The sequence below is a fragment of the Artemia sp. Qi Xiang Cuo genome, chromosome 21 (genome assembly GCF_049724085.1).
Source record: "Artemia sp. Qi Xiang Cuo chromosome 21, ASM4972408v1, whole genome shotgun sequence".
In the NCBI taxonomy this organism is placed as follows: Eukaryota; Metazoa; Arthropoda; class Branchiopoda; order Anostraca; family Artemiidae; genus Artemia; species Artemia sp. Qi Xiang Cuo.
The window spans coordinates 6,863,477-6,880,925 of record NC_142814.1 but is presented as its reverse complement, the minus strand read 5'-3'; the positions used below and the strand labels follow the sequence as shown (position 1 = coordinate 6,880,925).

General features: G+C 35.8%; 1 protein-coding gene across 1 annotated transcript in view; it reads right to left on the bottom strand.

Moving 5' to 3' along the window:
* Positions 1-3,497: 3,497 nt before the first annotated feature.
* LOC148939197 (pH-sensitive chloride channel 2-like) overlaps positions 3,498-17,449 on the bottom strand; it is a 79,534-nt gene continuing 65,582 nt past the window's right edge. The window contains exons 8-9 of the mRNA XM_089106649.1: positions 13,499-13,619; positions 3,498-3,980 (exon numbers count right to left, since the gene is read on the bottom strand). Coding sequence (XP_088962775.1) covers positions 3,591-3,980; positions 13,499-13,619 — 511 coding nt within the window. The 3' untranslated portion in view covers positions 3,498-3,590. The remainder of the gene's footprint in view (positions 3,981-13,498; positions 13,620-17,449) is intronic.

Below are 17,449 nucleotides of genomic sequence, written 5' to 3'. Positions count from 1 at the left end.
CGGAGTTAAAAATTCCGAAAATTAGATTTTTGAGGATGACAGTCCCCTACAGCCCTCAGAGCAAGGGTTATAAGTTATGCCCTCAGTTCATATGAGGTTTTTTTTAAGAAAGCGTTGTCGTAGAAAATTCAAAAAAAGAATCATTCGATTGGAAATTGAAACGACTAGTGCCCTTTTTAACAGTCAAAAGTGATTGGAAGGCAAGTAACCCCCCTCTCGCGCCCACTATTTCCCCAAATGCATCCAATCGAAATTTTTAGATAACCATTTTGTTCAGCGTAGTTGAAAGGTCCGTAAATTATGTTTTTGAGGATGACAACCCCCTCACATCCCTCAAGGAAAGGGTTGTAAGTTTTGCCCTGGGGCATAAAAGGTTTTTATAGAAAGCGTTGTCGTAGAAACTTCAAAAAGGGCTCATTCTATTGGAAATTGAAAGGGCTAGTGCTCTTTATAATAGTCGGAAGCGATTGGAGGGCAGCTAACCCCCCTCTCAGACCTACCATTTCGCCAAACACATCCAATCAAAATTTTGAGATAGCAATTTTCTTCAGCGTAGTTGAAAGTTCTGGAAATTAGGTCTTGGAGGATGACCCCCCCCCAGCCCTCAGGGCCAGGGTTGTAAGCTATGCCTTGGGGGAATATAAGGTTCTTATTGAAAGCGTTGTCGTAAAAACTTCAAAAGGGCTCATTTGGTTGGAAATTGAAAGGGCTAGTGCCCTTTTTAATAATCGAAAATGATTGGAAGGCTTGAAATTTTTATAGTAAAGATCTATGTGGGTACAATGTGTTATTTTTTTTTTTTTTTGTTTGTTTAGACCAGGGCACTTCGTATCGAAGGAGTTGTCGCAGGAACTTCGAAAAGGGCTCATTTGATTGGAAATAGAAAGGGCTAATGCCCTTTTTAATATTCGAAAGTGATTGGAGGGCAACTAGTCCCCCCACGGCCAACCTCCTATTTGCCTATTATGTTTAAAAACTATATGTTGCCTTAAGGTTAAATCAAATTGCACTGTGATAATGCTAATTCCCAATAAGGCATCTCAGCAGTATCCTAAGAACGACTGAGGGCATTATATTTAATCTTTCGGGGCTGGTTCTACTCGTAAAATTTAATCAAATCCAAATAGCGTAAGTGTATCCAAGCTATCAAAAAAAATATATAGACTGTTTTTGCGAATGGTATCAAGTTCTTTATTTCAGGTCAACTAGAGAGGGTCTGAAACTAAATTAAACACTAATATTTTTGTCCAGATTTTTAAAAGGGTGTATATTGTTAAAAATTGCTGAAAATTTTTCTCCAGCATACAAATAGCAGGCCAAACTATAAAGTCTTAAAAAAAAAGATATAAAGTGTAATTTTCTTTCCCTGAAAAGACAATGCCAATACAAAACGAACAGAAATTAAGTGAAAAACTTTTTCCACAAAATAAGTTTTTCAAAGAAAAGTAAAGAACTCCATTAAACCAAAAATGAGCAAAAATAAAATCAAAAAATCTACCAAGCTTGAAACCACCACAAATCAGCATTGATAAATAAATGAAACCCAAAACAAAATTACAATAAACAACCGAGTCAAACTCAAAACGAGCAGAAATTAGAATGAGTAGGGCTCCCAAGGCCAGAAGATAATTTGCACTTTACTGAAACAGATACAAAAGAATGTGGATTGTCAATTCAATATACGTATACTGTTTTTTAGTAATTAAAATGTTAATATTATTTGATTTATTAAAATTATAAAAGTAAAAATATTTATGTTTTTTTAAGTAAAGTGCAAATTATGTTCTGGCCTTGGGAAGGCCTAGGAGGTTTTGAGCCCTACTTATGCTAATTTCTGATCGTTTTGAGTTTGACTCGGTTATTTATTGTAATTTCTGTTTGTTTTGGGTTTCATTTATTTAGTGATTCTGATTTGTGGTAGTTTCATGCTTGGTAGATTATTTCATTTTATTTTTGCTCATTTTTTGTTTAATAGAGTTCTTTACTTTTCTTTGAAAAACTTATTTTGTGGAAAAAGTTTTTTTAATTAATCACGGACAAAATAGAAGTAGTAGTAGTAATAGTCGTAATCAAAAGTAGTTGCAATGACAGTTACAAACAGTTGCAGCAGCAAGTATTCTCAGTCACATGTAATTACAACTGTAAGTAGTCATTATTCTGAGTAGTCAAAGTCATAAGCAGCTGTATTTATAAGTAATCACAATGTCTTTGCAAGTAAGTCGTCAGCAGTAGTCGTCAGTAGTCGTCAGCATGCGCAAAGGAAAATTGTTGCAAGTAGGCACAGATTCAAGTTGTCAATGTTGCAACTAGTCACAGTTGAAGCTGCAGATGTAGAAAGTAGTGTGTAAAAGTAGTTGTAGCCTTAAAAGTTCCAAGTTAATACCCTTAGCCTTTCTAAAAATACCAAGAATATGTTCTTTTGATAACTTCGATGTGTAGAGATTTTTTTTATTTGGTTGAACATACTCTGATGTTTCTCTTTAATACCCTTAGCCTTTATGGACTCATTCAGGACCAAATGTTCCCCCATTTCTCAATGACTAATCCTATATGTACACAATCCATCACAATTTTAATCAACCTTTAGAGGACTAGTAAAATCTCAAAACAGCGAAAGGGAGGGGACTGGTTGCTTTCCGATTACTCCCTAACATCATTCTAAACCTGCCCACAAGTTTTCGAAATAATACCTTCAGCTGTTCTTGAGATATCGAAGGTACCTCCTTTTGACAACCTGGACGCGCATAGTTTCTTTATGGTGTAATTTAACATCCATTTGAAAATTCCCTCAAGTATTCCTTTAACGCCATTACCGTTTCTGGACCCACTCAGGATCAACTATTCTCTTATTTCCCGATAGTAAGTCATATATGGAAACCATGAACAAATTGTGTAATTTGCAAAGTATAACCAGAAGGGTCTTAGGTGTCAAATTGTCTTAGTAGGAATAGTTTATACGACCTCTTTAAAATTCTGAAAACTTAAGCTATCTCAAAATTTGGATAAGTATTGAGTTGGTGGAATCCCAATTGGAGGGAGGGTTTTAGTTGCTCTCCAGTCACTTTTCAACATCCTCTTCAATATGGTCTGAAAGATTCAACTTAAAATCCTCTACCGTTTGCTAGATGTTGGTAATGTGCCCTTTTAACAGCCAGGACTTTTAGTATAAACAACGCTAGAGCGTTATCTTTGATTGCGCATGATCGTAAATTAGTTGGTTAAACTTCAAATCGGGACCAGTGTCAGAACCAGATATTCAAAAAGTTTAAAGAACAGACTTATGTGTATGGACCTCCTAGCTTGTGAAGATAAAGAAGAATAAAACAGAGTGACTTTTGAGGCTAATACCTGCCAACAAAACGAAATCATAAGTTATAGTGTTTTCACAGAAACATTATGGAAGTTGACTTTGTAATATGAAGTAAGAATTAGGTTTAATTGTCGTATTAGAAAAAAAGAGATACTGTAATTGCCCTAGCAATAATTAGATCTTTTCCAAAATCAAGCCTTTTATTAAAGATAGTTTACTTAATGACTTAGCAGAATGTATTGCTAAACTACTAAATAATAACCAATTTCTTGGAATATTTTTACAACGCAAAAACCCAAATCCAGTAGAAAATATTGAATAAGCCAAACAACAATGGAAAATATATTCTTGCTTTTCTGTCAATGTATTTGCCGGCTTCTCTTTGTTCAAGATAGAAAACCTGTTTGTTAAAAAAATCATTTGCCGCTCTTGCACTTGAAAGCGAAAACACACTTCCACGCCTTCCTCCATCATCTCTGAATGTAGATAGTCCACTGACTGAATGCCTTCCAGCAGTCTCTTCTTGTAGATCTGGACAGCTGTTGCAGCTGATAGTCGTGAGTGTTGAATTCGACATATGGTGAGCTGGTCTTTGCTGTAGTTCATTGGTCAAAGTTCTTGCACGTGGGCGAGCTGCGATTTCATTAATCAGGTCTATAGTTGACTGATTCTAAAAGATAGATTATAAACCTATTAACAAATTTTTAAAATATATTGGGCAAATAAATGTGACCGTGAGATAAGTCAAGAGAAAGCCATCCTTCAAAGACCAAGAACATATTTAAATTATACAATATTATAATATCTCAAATAAGCGCGACAATTCGTTTACAATTAAAACCGTGCCCACTGCCTACTAATCGTTTCCCTGCAAAATCCTTGACACATCGTTTTAAAGCAAAATCAAGCTATGTATATAATACGCGTTGGAGTGGCTCTTTTACAAGGGGTCTACCTCCTCCTTCACTTTTCCTCTGGTCTTGCTAAATTTTCAGTAGTGTGTTGATGAAAGCAATTTAGATTGCAACAATAATAGTCACCTTGTTGATACATATGTGATATTTAAACACATATTTGATTCAGTAAAATTTATGCGTACATTTTAATCCAAATATTTTTATACTTAAATTTTACGTTTAATATTAAATTTGAATTTTGTATGAGTCTCAAAATAATAAAATAGGTTGGTAAATAGACTTTTCTACGGAGTACGCCAAACTTTGTGAAGGGTATATTGTTGGCATTTTATTTTGGAAAGCATACAGAGAAAAAAAGGTGTTCAGAGGACACTTTTCTTTGGCATATAGAACACCTATATCAAAACATTTAAACAAAGCAGTGGAATCATTGGGGTTAGGGATCATATACCCTCTAGATTTTATTACTCCCCTTTCCCCATCCTGAATATAAAAAAGCATCTCTTTTTGGTGTAACAATATACCCAAACTTTATGATGGGTATATTCTTGGCATTTCGTTTTGGAAAGCATATAGAGAAAAAAAAATGTTCAGAGAAATATATAGATCTATATTAAAACATTTAAACAAAGCAGTGCAATCATTAGGGTTAGGGATCATACACCCTCTAATTTTGTTGTACTCCCCTTTCCCCATACTGAATATCAGAAAGCATCTCTTTTTGGTGTAACAATATACCCAAATTTTGTGATGGGTATATTGTTGGCATTTTGTTTCGGAAAGCATATAGAGCAAAAATATGTTCAGAGATATAGATCTATATTAAAACATTTAAACAAAGCAGTGAATCATTGGGGTTAGGGATCATACACCCTCTAAATTTTTTTACTCACCTTTGCTCATCCTGAATATCAAAAAGAATCTCTTTTTGGTGTTTTTGTTGATTTTTTTAATTTGAAAACATTAGAAACGTCCCCTCTATGTTCCGTAAAAACGGATTTTGTCCCCCGCTCCTTCCCCCAAAATTTTTTAAATTGGTACTATTGTAACCAAAAACAGCTGAAATAAGGTCAAGTAATAATAAAGGTTAAAACAATGAGAAATTAGTATCAATATTTAAGTGAGACCCAAAATAAACACAAAATATAATGAATATTAAAGTCAAACTTAAAACATAATGACATCCCACAAACCGGAGGCTGGGTGATACCCTCTAATACTCTTAAAGATACCTAAGTATTTTCAATTCTTTTATTTGGTCCAAAGCCTTCCTTGGCATTCCTGGAAATTTATAGCTCAAAACCCACAGTCACTCCTGAGATATTGAACATTTGCCCTTGAGACAACCTGGATAGACAAATTGTCTTTTGATTTTGTCCACCCTCTCTGAAAACAAGCCATGAAATTTTCAATGTTATAGAGTTTGCTCTTCCTGTCAGTGGCTTTGTTTGGGGAGGGGCAGCTATCCCCCTAATAATTTGAAGGATATTAGGAACTGTATTGAAAGAACTGTATAGCCCATGCTCCTTGACTCTTTGGATGTGGACCCCTCTTGTTGCCCAATAAAATTCTGGAGCTATGCCCCTGGTTTCTGTATATTGTATGAGCGAGTCTTTTTACAATTTAGACATATATTGTATCTTTTGACCTAGTTTCAATCCCCTTCAACATTTAACACACTGTCAGCTTTTGGGGCCTTATTATTTTTTAGCACTTTTAGTGCTGTCATAGGCGGGCCATGTCTCAAACTTTTTCATTCTTTTCTATATCTTTTTCTGTAACTCTATCACGGTTTGCCACACTCTCAAAACTCTTTTTCTACCTCTCTTTAACTCTTTCCTTATCACTAATAATAGCCCTGTCTTTAAATAGTGAAAGATAGGAGAAAGGCTCATATCTTTAACTGAGACACGTCCAGATTGACTATTCCCAATAAATTTATTAACATACCAGCAGAGACGTAGCAGGAGCAGCCTTTTTTTGGGGGGAGGGGGAAAAAGGGGGTCCATATCCAGATGGTTAAGGGGCATGGGCTAAATAATATTTTTTCTCCAGATTATTGGGGGGCAGCTTAGTCCCCCTAATTGCCCCCTCCCCCTAATGACGGCTCTGCATACCAGAAAAATATTTCACTATTATGCTGTCTGGCTGCATCTTCCAGACCTTCAGAAATCTTATCCATGGCCTACACTTCACACCTCTCAATTTCTATTTTATTGCTTTCTCCATTTTCTCTTTACGTACCTTTTATTTTCATGTGATCTGTCACTCATATAATTCTTGTACAAGCCCTTCTTATTTTTTCTTAAAAACAAAGAATTTTCACTAATATTGCTAGCTTCTATTACCACCTCCCAAGAACTATCGACAGGACACTGAGTCGAGACATACTTTTCATCGCCAGAGATTGGAACAATCAACTTGGCAGAGCAGGCCCTGATGCAGCCACAGTAATTGGGCGTTAAACTGTTGGTGACTGATGCATTAATGAAGAAAGGCTTCTTCAGCTAGCCAGACACAACAATCTCTGGGCTACTAGCACTCTTTTTCTCTTTAATCTCTGTGCTACAAGAAACTGCATCTTGTTAAATGGCGATTGAACGACGGCAGCTCAGATTGATCACTTTCTAGTGACCAGGTGATGGAGAAGCTCCCGCTTAGATGCCAGAGTATATAGAGGAGCTGATTTTCGGTCTTTAACCGGGCCTGATCACTGACTACTTGTGTGTAGAGTAGGTCATTGTCTAAACAGACAATGGCAACAGAAAAGAGCCAACCGCTTCGACGTGTCTAAATTAAATGGTCCTGAAACCAAAACTGAGTTTGAGGTAAAGCTCAATAGCCGATTTGAAGTCCTGAACCGATTGTCTACGTTGACCTAGAATGGGTACAGATGAAAGCTGGTATACATTACTTAGCCAAAAAAGTCCTTGCCCACACCAACGGGAAAAAAACCTATCTAGATTTCTAACCGTACCATATAACTAGTTAAAAACAGACGCCCCATTGTTGGTGGTGCAAAACAACCCTTTAAAGCAGCCCAGAAAGCAGTTAAACCATTAGTCAAACAGGATCAAGAACAGTACTTGTCAAATATTGAAAATGATCTCGAACATGCGTCCAAAAATCATAATAGCAGGAAAGTGTTTAAATTGCTACAAGAAGCAAGGGGAAAAGCTCCTTCAACATCTGATACGCTGAAAGGCAAGTGCGGGGAAATAATCAAATCCGAAGAAGGACAATTGGAACGCTGGCGAGAACACTTCTCTAAGCTACTGAGCCCCTTCGAAGCCTCATGTGATCTACCTTTCTCGGGTACCGCTAGGGAATCTTATGATATAAATGTGGACCCACTGAGTATTGCAGAAAAACTAAAAGTGCTTAAGTGCATAAAGAGTACCAAGACACAAGGAGAGGGTGGGATTCCTACTGAAATGTGCAAGGCTTCACCAAATCTATTATGCTGCCTAACGGACCTGTTTGCACAGGTTCTGAGAACAAAGGCTTTCCAAAAAGACCGGAAAGTATCAGTCCTCGTTCCAGTATACAAAAAAGGGGGAAAGACGGTCTGCGGATACTATAGAGGCATTTCCTTAATTGACCATGCAATGAAAATATTCTGCGCCATTCTCTTGAATAGATTTAAAGATGTGCATGACAAGCTAATGCGTCCTGAAAAGGCAGGTTTCAGACCCGGGAGGGCTGTCCGGTGCAAATACTCATGATGCGCCTCATCCAGCAGCAGTACAACAGGTATTACCTACCATTGCTCATCACTTTCATTGACTTCACTTCTGCTTTCAATTCCTTTGTCAGAGAAGAACTATGGAAGATTTTGTCTGAAGATGCAGCCAGGGAACCTCATTGACATACTCTGAAGCGGATACATGGATACCGAGACCTGTGTCCACATATCGAGTAACGATAATGCCAAGTTTAGAGTCAAGTCTGGTTTCAAGCGGGGATGCCCCCTATCACCCACATTATTCAACTACGCGATAGCTGGATAATGAATAATGCCCTGAGAAACCACATAGAGCTGTCTTTGGTCAACTGGCCTTCGGGGAAACAGGATTGCCCTGATAGAATTGGATTTTGTAGACGATTTTGCATTACCGGAAAGCACAGCCGACGACTTACAAGACCATTGGCGCAAGACCATTTGGATTACAAATCCAAAGCGCATTGGGCTTATCATTACCAGTTCCAAGACTGAAAATGGCCGTCAACTATTCTGACCCATATCAAATCTTCATGTAAGACAAATCAGTTAAAAACGTCCAAAAGCTCAAGTACCTTGAGTGTACTTTAACACCGGATGGTTGAGCTGATAAAGACATTTCTGCCCGGATACCAAAAGCTTGGGGAGTCTTTACCAGTCTGCAAAAGGTGCTATTGGGCAGACATGACATCCCAAAAATACCTAAGTTAGAGTCTACATAGCATCCATGCGAGCTGTGCTACTGTAGGCCTGCAAGACATGGTCGCTCAAGATTGTAGAAGCTAGAGCTCTGGATGCGTTTGATCACCACTGCCTTTGCTATATACTGTGAATCAGCAGATGGTCTAGAGTTTACAATGGCGATATAAGAAGCCACTGTGGCCAGGCTCATGAGGTTTCCTCTATCATCAATAGACGTGTCCTCAAACTTCCGAGCCACACCTTACGCCGCCCCAAAGGTAAGATATGTCAAAACGTCCTTATCTGTGAGCCTTTACCATCCTAAAGACGACGTCGGGGAGGACAGATGGAAATGTTTAGTATAAATTCAAAGAGCATCATGAGCCATGGGGAGGCTTCCGTAGGCATTTGAGAAGGTGGGACGCAGGCTGGCTGAAGATCCCTGGGGCAACTGCAGCCGACGGATCGAAGTGATCGTCGGATGTGATTTTAAAGTCCATTGGTGCCGGGCAGGAAAGTTTTTTATCTGGTTCCTGCCAAAAGTAAGTAAGCAGGTAATACACTACTAGATGTTGTTCTTTACTTTTAACATCAATAACAGCACTCTCATATACCCTACTATCTTGTATCGTTCCAGCCAATTTTCAGGTTGTAATGACGTAATCAAAAAGTTTAGCTATCTTAACATCACGTGAATTCCATACATCTTCATGCCTAACTAGAGGGTTATACCTTCCAAACAAGGTAATAAAATATAAGAAGCTAAAATGACAGGGATGAAGTATTGTTTTGAAGCGTGTGTAATCCGAAAGACGGGGAGGATTTGCTAGAGGTTTGCCAAAGAAAAAGTTTATGGATTGCTTTGGCTACCCGAATGACTGACCGTATCTAAAATAGTAAGCCGGGAAAAAATGTTATTAATTCCCAATTTCAAGGGCTATAATTAGAAAAGGGTTGAAATCCCTAGAATACATTTTTTGGATGAAATATGACAGATTGCCAAAGATTTTCTTTGTCGGTCAACCGTCTATAGCCAAACAAAACCAGGTCGTCCCTGAATCGGGTGGGAGGATTTCGTAAGGAAAGTGGAAACTTGTTGGGAGGGTGGAAAGATGGGGGGGGGGCTTTTAATAGATTGAGATAGCGGAGCATCGTGCGTAGCTGTGTTGGTCTCATGTGGCCTGGTGCTGCAGGGAGTTGTTGTTAATAGTAGTTGTATGGTTTTCTGTTTACTGGATAAAATAGATAGATATTAATAGATTGGTATAGAGGAGGACCGTGCGTAGCCGTGTTGGTCTCAGGTGCCTTGGTATTACTATTCGAGTTTTCTTATTCGGTGTTGTCGTTGTGCTGATAACCATGCGAACATAAAAGATAAACGCCGTAATAGTACAGTAATTTGTCCTCTCTGTAAGTTGTCAGACTACCCATGCTACATTATTAAGTGTCCCATGGCCAGAATGTTAATGATAAAACCATGACCACATCGAATCTAAAAGTTAAAAGTAAGGGTACTAAAAGCTATCTTAATTTAATGCTCTGTTCGAATGGTGTGACTGCGAAAGGTGTGATTTCGAATGGTGTGACTCTGTTGACTTTAGCGTTTCAGTATCCGATCATTTACCTTTCTCAACCTGTTCCGTTACTAATAGTGTTTCCTTTCTAAATGAAAAAACAACAACAAAATAACAGATGTGGTATTTTAAATGTGACTAGAAGAAAATTTATGTGAATGCATGTAAAGCAGAGGTCGATGCTATATTTGGAAAAAGTAAGATTTCCTTTCTACTGCTGCAGCAATCTTCAGAGGTTCTAGAACCAAGGAAACCGTTTTTAATCAACATTTACTGTAGTGGAATAACACAGGCAATGCTTTGCACCAAGTGATGCACCGTTCCTTTACACAAAATACGTCTGGAGCAAGAAATAACTGACTGGTCACTTAATCTGGCCTTACAAACAAGCGGTAAATCTTCTAAATTTTGGCACTAGACATGGAATAATTTTGACCAGCTAAAATCTAGTACTTTTATGGACGTAAGGTTGTATACTAAGTTTAGCTTTGCAAAGTGTCTCACCAATCATAAAGCTGAAATTATACACCACGAGAGTGACATCTTGGAAGTAAGCTAAATAAGACCTGGAGGTTCGTAGGAGGGAAAAGGCCCGAAGGATTGCCTGAGAGCCACCAAATGATAGTGATCTTACCAATTACATCACAACCAAATTTTCTTCAGCCGATTCTGTGTTAGAATACCATTATGAATCTCTACCAGTAGACAGTCTGGTCAGTGCTGAATCAGATATCAGTTTCGGATTGTCGGCCTCTGAATTCCCTTTCGAAAAAGTTCTCTCTCAAGTTCCAATAAAGTTGCTCGCATACCTCTAAAGTTATGCGGTTTTCATTTACCGTATTCTAATTCCAAGCTTCTAAAGCCCCTACAACTATTTTTCTAAGCTGTTTTCATCTCTGGTATTGTTCGAAAATCTCTCTGTATTGGTGCACTGACTCCTCTTATAAAGAGAGCCGGCATATATAAATCCGGAAGATAAAGAGAGGTGGCAGCGCTGCTCTGATAGGCCTATAACCGTTTCTTCTGTTCTTAGCAAGTTGTTGGAGTTATTAGTGATAAAGGGTGTAAATAAGGCTGTTTTTTCTCCGAACAATTGGTTTGGTTTTAAGAAAGGTTATAGCCAGGAGCAGATGCACTACCTGCATACTGATGCTCTGATTAATACAGAGAGTAGTCTTGAGTTCTTCGTTCTTGTGGCACATGATTTTTCTCGTTCTTTTAACTTGGTCTACATTTTCACTGACTCTATAGTGCGCAACAGTGAAATCTTTATTGCTCAGTTGTGTGATTGCTTAAAATACATATGTTAGATTATGTGTAGCTCTGAAAGTTCTTAAAATAAGAGTTTGGAAAGGAATCCACCAGGGTGGGGTAATTTCGCCCCCTTGCATAAAAATAGTGTCATTGAACCCAAAATATATTAAAAGATTTATTTTTTGATTTATTTTTTGAGGATTGGAGCTTTCTATGCTGAATTACGCCGGTGATACTTTGAATCTAAGTTAAACCATATCATCTATTGAGAAAAATTTATATGCTTAGAGTTTTAGAAAATTTATATGCCATATCATCTATTGAGAAAAATATGAGAAAAATTTTTATATGCTTAGTAGAGAATATGAGAAAATTGGTTTCGATTGTAATGCGTCAAAGAGTAAAGTTCTTGCTTTCGGTAGACTGTAAATAGTCTACCAAACAGTCATGTTGACTCCAAACATTTAGCAAACCCGAATATTTCATTATTTAGTTGCATTAAGCATCTTGGTCTTCCACTAGGAGATAGTCTGAAACCTACGAGGACACTCCTCATCACACATCTATGTGAGAAACTTAGAAATGCGTTTGGCATGCTATTCCATTGCGAAGCCTGCTATAGAAGGCGTATTCTTACCTGTGTCTAGAACGGTTTTACCATGCCTCATATCCTCGCTTTGACTCCATTTTAGAATATGTTTACTATCGATGAAGAAAAAATATACGGTTTTTATTTTCTTTCTTTTTTCAAAGTTAATCTTAGGTATACCCCTATGGGCTAGAAACAAACGTCAAGTCTAACCTTAAAGTTTTATTGAGCCACTGATTATTTGTTTGCTATTATCTGTGTCCTGTATTATTTGTATGTTATGTTATCCAAACTAGTATGTTTTCTACGTGTGTATTCTTTTTTTGCAGATAGTCAGATGGTGCCGATGTCGGAAAAGCCTGCCTTTCGGTATTTCATGAAACTTCTTACTTATTACTTTTAACTGTTCCTGACACATTGTAAACGGGTCCTTTTGACAATATGGATGTATATAGTATTCTTTGATACACTGGAATTATCACCAAGGTTACATGTCCCCCTCTTTTGAAAACAATTCACTACTTTATTCCAAACTATATACATTTCCTTTTGCAATATATTTCGGCGGGTATGTTAAACTTATTGAATTCAAAATATTTTCTTCTACATTCAACGATTTTCAATTTTTGGTGAAATTAATTTATTGTTTGTTATAAGAGGGTTGAAAACCTAAAAAGAGGTGAATATCTGGAGGTTATGAACCAAATTTTGTCATTCCTTGTTTTAAAATATTGTTTTATATTTGTTTCATATTTACTTTTTATGTTCTTGTTTTATATTTTGGCCTGCATATATACATCATTTATGTATTTTAAGTTCTCCTCTCTTATGTTTAGAGAGCAAAAAAACATTTAGTATAACAATAATTGTTTGATATTACGAGTAAGCATTAAAACCCAAATTAGTAATTAATCAAAACCTCTAATTTTAATAGTTTACGACAACTAAAACTGTTATCTTATGAATATAGAATGCATTACTACTATTTATATATTTTTTTATCATCAAATATAGTTACATTTTTAATAATCAATCGAACTGAATATTTAACTTAAATAGCATAGTGTGGGCCTATGTAATAATATTCATAATTAAATATAATGCATAATGTAAAAATACATATTAAATAAGTTAAAAGATATAATTATTTAGAACTGTTTAAACGTGTTTAATTAAATGTATCAATTAAATTTGCATAATGTATAAATAAAATTAATTTTTAGATAAATTATGAAATATTTTGTTATACATTATTAATAGGTTATTTCATTGATTAAATTTCAGTTTGATATAGTTAAGAAGAATTTTATTGTTATTTAAAAATAAAAATTAATTGAAATTTTTGTTTTATATTGAAATTTGTCAAAAAGTATTATTAAATATGTAACAATTGTACAACCTTGTACTTCCATTGAGTGACTAAAATATGAAAAAAAAAGGTTCAACACTTACGAGATCATTAACGCTGGAAGTCATCATCGATGGGTTTAATGATGGTCTTCTACTTGCACTTGGAGTAATTGCACTCTTAAACAAGCTTGTTGCCGACAACTTCTTAATTTGTAGCTCTTTCCTGAAATTTAGAAAATTTCTTCAAATACGAATATGTTAAAGCGCTGATGAATAAATTTAAATGTTTCTTCTACAGTAGTTTTGTCATCTCATAATAATCTTCTGCTGAAAATTTGAATCATCGGACTGCCTTAAGCCAGAATATTTCTGAAAGCATGTTGATTTGGAGCTCTTTCATCAAATAATTTTAGAAAAAAAGTTAATACCGCTCTTGAGGGTTTGTCATTGATTATTCTTTCATATTTTTTTTATTTTCATCTTTGTTCATAAGGCATAAATGGTGCTATTCCTTATTCTGTTTGTGATAATTCCTGCTCTATTTGCCTGCTTGCCGTCAACAGCACCAGGCATTTTTCTGTCGCCCATGGCATCTGTGGGAATTTGTTAACTGTATGCTTAGCTACTACTTGTTATTTCATTGATAGCGATGATATATTAATGTTTACTGCTTTATATTGATAGTATTGACAGCTCATTTACAGTAAGGTCTGCTCGAACTTAAATTAAATTGTAATTTATTATTATTTATAATCGTCTTTGCTATTTTTTTTTATTTTTTTACTTTAAATTTAGTTCAGTTTCCAAAGCTGTACTTTGCTTTAAAATACTGCTTTATAGGGCACGTCTTAAAAAGCAGTTTCTATAATTTTTAATTGGCATTTATTTGTTACTTAAAATTGAATTGAATGGTTTTTCTAAATATGAATTGATTTTGGCTTGAAATTTATATTTTCAGGTAAAATTTTGGAACAAATGTCAGTCATAGTTTTGCTATGTACCTTCGAATGGATGGGTAGGGAGAATATTATTCAAATAAATACATTGAAAACTTGCTTAATTTTCTTCTGGAATGAAATGATCTTGACCCCCTTTATGGCCCCTTTCATCATTTTCTGAAAATAACAGATTAATGTTCTTTGGTGTTCCAGAGATTTTTCATTTATGCCCTTTTGACAACCTGTATGCATATAGTGACGTTGAAGAGCAATCAACACACCCTTTTAAGATATTACAATTAAGACATTCTGACAACCTGAATCAAAATGGGTCTATTTGATTTAGATTGCTACTCTCCCCCAGTATGCCCCTCATCACTTCTTAAAAGTTCCAAGTAAATACCCTTATCCATTCCTAAGATATTGCAGCTAAGCCCTTTTGACAACCTGGACCTACAGTGATATAATTATTGAATTTGCTCATAACCCCCTCCCTTCCTCCCCGACACTCTCTTTAGTTTTAATTTAATACCCTTAGCTGTTTCTTTGATATTGTAGATTCAATACACTCCAAAGTATTCCCTAAAAGTTTTGAAAAAATTCTCTTAGCTGTTCCTAAAATGCTCAAGACTTATTTTTTTGAAACCTCGATCCACATAGAGGTTTTATGTGTTTTAACCTTCCCTAAAAGTTTCAACTAAGTATCCTCACAGGCTATTGGGATTCTGCAGATGCATTCTTTTGGACAATATGAATGCATGAAGTATCATTGATTTAACTCAATATTCCCCTCAGCATGCCCAGAACTTTTGAAATTCTCAACTTTAGCCACTTCTGAGATATTGCCAAAGCTCCTTTCGATAATCTGATTTTCAGACTGCCTTTTAATTCAGCTCAGTATCTCCTTAACACACCTTGAAAGCGTCAACTTATTACCCTATTGAGTTTCTGACACATTGCATGAGCAATGAGCTCTTGAAAATGAGCTTCTTTTTAAAAATTGCTCTACAACAGTCGAATATGATTTAATGAGTCGGGTTTGAGGGGTGGTGCCCCTCTTCGTCTTGATATTAACCCTGGGTATACTATAAAAATGATCAGAATCAAAAAAGAAGTTTTCTGAAATTAAGGTCAAGAGCGACATAAGCAAATTAAAACACAATAAAGTTATACGGTATATGAGGCAGGATGTTCCTCCTAAACCAACCACTTTTACGCTAAAGTTTATTTTTTTCCAAATTCTTAACAATTTACCGCTGAAACCAAACGGTTTTCAATGTGGAATAAAAAGTGTTTTTAAACGACTATAAAACTTTAGCCTTAAAAAGCCATGGGTTCAAAAGGGGGAAGCCCACCTCATATGTAGAGAAATTTCTATTCTATTCAAGTTTTGATGTTGATCTTTACTTTCATATCATGAAGTTTGTTGTTTAATTTAATGAAAAATAAAAACCCATAGCATGAAATAAAAATTGCTTTCAGTAAATTTCAAGTTAAGTTCTTGATTTTACAAGGCATCGGTGGTGTCATCCCTACTCTTGTTTATGGTGGTTTATGGTGTTTATCGGTGGTATCATCCCTACTCCAGTTTACGGTGGTTTCTATTCTCTCTAGTTTAAATACTTTAGTTTAAAGAGATGTGGTACGATAGAAACTTGCCCTATCTCGTCCATTATAAACGTTTTAAGTTTGTGTGTTCAAGATATTTAGAATTATGGTGGCGGCCTTGATAAAACTTGTAGAACTTAAATAATAGATTTAAATAAACTAGAGAAAATTAAAAGGCGACACCAAATTTCCCAGATACTTTAGAAGAACCGTTTTATTTTTTTCAATTTGTGTCTGATATAGAGATATTCAGTTTTGATGAGGGTGACATCGTCAGGAAGTATGAATTCTGTTTTTTCTAATAATCGGACCAGAATTGTCTAATTTAAGTACAGGAAAGGTCAGTCCCTGAAAATATTCTAGTCTACCTGATGGAAAAATAATGAAACCCGTTCAAAGGACTTATCATTGGACTGATCTTGCCGCTTTGGGAATTTCTGCGCTCTCACCCGCCTTGATTGGCAGACTAGCCGAAAAAAGGTAAATATATTTCAGTGTCTTATAGAAGCGATTAGGTCAAAGTTATGTCATAGTTAGGCATTGTATATATGTTTTCTTTTACATTTTTTATTTTTTACTTAGTATTAAGTAAACTTCGGCAAGTGAAAGACAAGCTACTGTGATATTGTGCACTTCGTATAACCCTATTAAATTATGAATTACGACCCACAAGCATAAATTGGATTCGATTTATTGAACTTGAATGGATACTATTGTTTGATTATTACAATTCTTTATATCTGTTGAATCACTAAGTTGTTACTTAGTTAAATTCTAAGATAGTTGAAGGGCTAATTATGGGCAGAAAAAGGAACAGGAGAGGGCTCAACTTGAAGGGTGGTCCAGTCCACCATCCGACTTAAGAGAAATAAATATGTTTTCCTTGACATTAAAAGAAGCGTCCATTTAAAGAGGAACCATAACTATTTTCATAAAATTCACATGCAGCTAGAATGTTGCAGCCTCGATCTGGGATTTTACGTTGTGTACTTCGGCAAAAGAGATATCCACGTTGAAAACATTAACCACAACAAAAATTTCTGGCATCACAAAATGTTTCCAGAGCTCCATAAATTTTATATGGAAGCTTTGTTGCCAGAAATTGTGAACGGAAGAGTGCCACACAATATGGTGATCCACGAGCCATTTCCAGGGAAGTTGACGGATATAAAACCCTCACATATTCAGATTTGGATTGCAAGGATAGTCTCTAGCTGAATTTATAAACATATGCATGTAATTACCCTATATTATACCCAAATAAAAATTTCTTAGCGATTCTTGTCATTAAAATTCAGGTAGATAATTTCGGAGACCACACTGCCTTTCCATGACGATAAATAAAAGTTCAAATAGGGATAAAATCCTTTTAACAGACAGTGATGATAGAAATTCACAAAAATACCAGATATTTCGGTCACATATACAGTGACCGTCATCAGTAGTAAAACTAAAATAAGACAATTTAAAACAAAAGTTTATATACTAAATCAAATAACACTACATA